This window comes from Hemicordylus capensis, chromosome 2 (genome assembly GCF_027244095.1).
Source record: "Hemicordylus capensis ecotype Gifberg chromosome 2, rHemCap1.1.pri, whole genome shotgun sequence".
Classification (NCBI taxonomy): domain Eukaryota; kingdom Metazoa; phylum Chordata; class Lepidosauria; order Squamata; family Cordylidae; genus Hemicordylus; species Hemicordylus capensis.
The window spans coordinates 189,905,289-189,909,107 of NC_069658.1; the positions used below are offsets into that span (position 1 = coordinate 189,905,289).

The following is a 3,819-nucleotide window of genomic DNA, read 5'->3' on the forward strand; positions in this document are numbered from 1 at the left end:
AAAAAAACTGGAATTTTTAAAGTCCCAGTCAGGTAGCAAAACAATAATGGAGAGAGTAACACAGTCCTAGCATGTCAGAAAGAGTGAAAGTGGCTGCTGATAATTGCAATGTTTATAGGGGATAGCCCACTTAACACCCACAGCTTCTGCTGAATAAAATGTGCATGGGGGGAGAGGGAGAGAGGCTGGATTACTGCTGGGAAGTGGGGGGGGGGAGATTTTTCTGAGTCTCATATTGGTTCAGAAGAATAGAATAGAATAGAATAGAATAGAATAGAATAGAATAGAATAGAATAGAATAGAATAGACTTTATTACGATCATAGATCAGACAATACAACAAAAAAAGTTACATAAGACTAGAGCGTGTAATACAAACAATGTAGCAAAACCTAGCCACATTGAAAGTGATCTCTTTGCAAAAGTTAGATAACAAAAACTCTAAATAAAATTAATCAGAGTGACACGGCCGGAAACTTCCCCAAAAGAGGAGAAATTAGTTTTTAACGAGCATCACTATAAAACTCACAGTATAAAATAACATGAGGGGTAGTTCCTACGGCACCCATTCCACAGGGGCAAATCCTTAAGTTAAACGGAAGATGAAACAATGTCTTCCAGTAGTTGTTGTTTTAAAGCATTTCATTATGAAGTTAATACAACTTTAGAAAAGGGGCACCCACTTCTAATCCTTAGTCAACCCTCTAATTTATGGTGTGTTTTAAAGGCACGTTCTTCCACTACCTCCAACACTGCAAAGTAGATCTATGCAAAGAGATGGAGCTTCCCTTCATTCTAGGACAACCTAGAACACCCACTTCATCCTAGAACAGCCCCTCTTATTCATCAACCAGGTTGCCAAATGACATAGGGGTTTAGAACCTTTGCCTCTCTCCTAGGTACACAGAAACTCAACATTTTATTGTTTGTTAATTTAAAATATTTATTTTACAGTGCTAAAAATGTATTTCCTAAAGGTTTACAGTGCTGTGTTGAAAAATTAGCATATTAAAATGGCATGACAGTTCATAAAAGAGAAGTAGCAATGGACACAGCAGAAAATAAAGGACCTGATTTCTGCTGGTCCTCCCTTGTAATCTTGAAATTTCCAGGTGGAAAATTGCGACCATGACTGGATTCTTTCTGCTTACCTTTGTGGTTATGAAGGGACTATTGGGATGCATAAATGGGATTCTCAGAAAATCTCATCAGCACTATTTCCCTAAACTAAACTGCCCACCTAAAACCACTTTTTCCCCCTTAAAGAGAAAAATACAAGCATGAGGGAGGAGCTTGGTCCTAAGTTTTTGTTTCTCTTCCTATCATTCTGTACAGGGCTGCTTTCACATCTTTGTTCCTTAGGCTGTAGATCAGGGGATTCAGCATAGGTGTGATTACCCCATAGAAGATGGAGACAAACTTGTCACTTTCTGAGACGAATTTCGTCTGTGGTTGTGTATACATAGCAATTGCTGTGCCAAAAAAGATCCCAACTACTGTGAGGTGAGAACTGCAAGTTGAAAGAGCTTTACTGCGTCCCTGGGCTGAGCGCATTCTCAATACTGTTAGACTGATGCGTCCATAAGTCACCAAGATGAAAGAAAAGGGTATAAGCAGGGTGAAAACACTGGTACCCAACATTAAGGTAACACTGGCTGAAGTGTCGGAGCAGGCAAGTTTCATAACAGCTCGTATCTCACATGAGAAATGATTGATGATGTTGTGACCACACAGTTGAGCCTTCATGGTGAACGAGGGTATCAGGGTCATCAGTAAAGCAGCGACCCATGAGCACGATGCTAGGGCAATACATACTTTTCGACTCATGATCAATGTATAATGAAGGGGGCTACATATAGCCACAAAGCGGTCATATGCCATGACAGCCAGCAAAATGCACTCTGTCATCCCCAGGAATAGAGAGCTACACATCTGAGCAATACACCTGGCATAGGAGATGGTGGCTGGCTCCTGGAAGCAGTGGACAAGCATCTGTGGGACACTAGTGGTACAGTAGCAGACATCAATAAAGGAGAGATTGCCAAGGAAGAAATACATGGGAGTATGAAGATGAGAGTCCATGATAATCAATACAACAATGAGGCCATTCCCAGAGATGGTTACTAGGTAGAGCAAAAGGAAAATCACAAAGAGCACCTCACGAACCCAGGGCTGCCTGGAGAGCCCTGTTAGAATGAAATTCTCTGGCAAGGTGTCATTTTCATGATCAAGATCCATTATTGGTATATATTTCTGCCGTCGTCCATATTTATCTGCCAAGACAGTAAAAATGAATAAAATTACATCACATTAAGAATACTCCCTTAATAGTCTAAACCAGGGGTTCCCAACCTGTGGTCCTCCAGATGTTGATGAACTACAACTCCCATCATTCCTAGCCATAATAGCTGGGGATGACTGTAGTTCAGTAATATCTGGAGGACCATAGGTTGGGAACCCCTGGTTTATACCATTAGTGGTAAAATTAATTTTCCAAGTCCTATTCTTATCCTCCTTAAATTCACTAGAACAGTTATAGATGCAGAATAACTTTGGTGGACAATATTCTCTATCAAAATGTCTGACTATTCTGGAATAAAGAGCAGATTTTTTTAGATTGGTAAATGACATGGTGGGTCATAATTTACAGAAGACAAGTTTAAGCTACCTTTTGTGTTGCAGACTGTTCTTAGGATTTTGGACATGGCACAACTATCAATATCTTCAGATTAGAAATATTTCCCTGAAATTATTACTGAATCATGAGACTAGAGATTGTAATGAACCTGTGGAAAACGTACTGATGGCATCAGTTTTTAGAAGCCTAGCAGCTCAATCTGACTGATTGTAGTTAAACCTGGAAAAGAAAAATCCAAACTACAATTATAAATGGGAGAAAGAACTGGGGGAGACTCTCTCAGGGAAGAGTGGCCTTGTTTGCAGAAAGATATGACAAGCTATTAAGGCAAAGTTACTCTTTAAGAAAGTTTCTTAAAACCACAGTATCAGTGGTACTTAACACCTGTAAGACCGTGTCATAGTTATAAGACGGATCTAGATAACCGTTGGAAATGACATAGTCCTAAAGGTGGTATTTATCATTTGTTTTAAACTTGTCTTTTGATTATGCAATTCTAGTCAAATGTTCTGTCTATGATAAAGGAGATAATGGGATATATTTTGTTTGGTTCTGTAAAAGAGGCGTTATTAATGGATGATTTTAATTGGTATTCTGCTTAGTAGTAAGGCATTGTAGTTCATCTTAGTGGAGAGCCCTGAATCCACCCTTGTTAACATACTAGTGCATTACTGGAACATTGCATTGCTTACAAAATTAACTTAATTCAGAAGATCAGAAATGGACAAAACAAACAAACAGATACATTTGTACAATGATGTATTGATTTCTTTTTGCAGTTCAAAATGTAGTTGTTATGTTTCCCCTTATCCACTGTTTTCTTTTTTATTATTGTTGTATTGTATTTTTGTATTTAAGGAAAACAAAAGAGACAATGCAGTTGGTAGATTGAATATCAATGATGTTAATAATAAAAAATGAATTATATCCTTTTTAGTTGGGGTGTGATTGCATGTTATGACACTATTTCCATTATTCTCATTGGAATAATTGTGAAATGCCTAGTAGAAGCAGAAAGGTTTGGCTCCGCAGCAGTCTATGCATATTTTTAAAAGCCTCACAGCTGTGCTGGAACCTCTGCAATAACTTCCGTTACACTGTGCAGCATGTGAGCTGCTATATATATTATATATTTATAATCCATGATATCTTCTTAAAAATGGCTAATCTCTGTGACAGGGT

The 3,819-nt window shown here is 38.3% G+C and overlaps 1 protein-coding gene across 1 annotated transcript; it reads right to left on the reverse strand.

The window, feature by feature from the left end:
- Window positions 1-322: 322 nt before the first annotated feature.
- LOC128343738 (olfactory receptor 2D3-like) lies at window positions 323-2,237 on the reverse strand. The gene is made up of 2 exons (XM_053293170.1): window positions 1,784-2,237; window positions 323-1,501 (listed from the first exon to the last, which is right to left on the reverse strand). The coding sequence occupies exons 1-2, from the start codon at window positions 2,235-2,237 to the stop codon at window positions 1,299-1,301; spliced, it is 657 nt and encodes a 218-aa protein (XP_053149145.1). The 3' UTR covers window positions 323-1,298.
- Window positions 2,238-3,819: the final 1,582 nt, after the last annotated feature.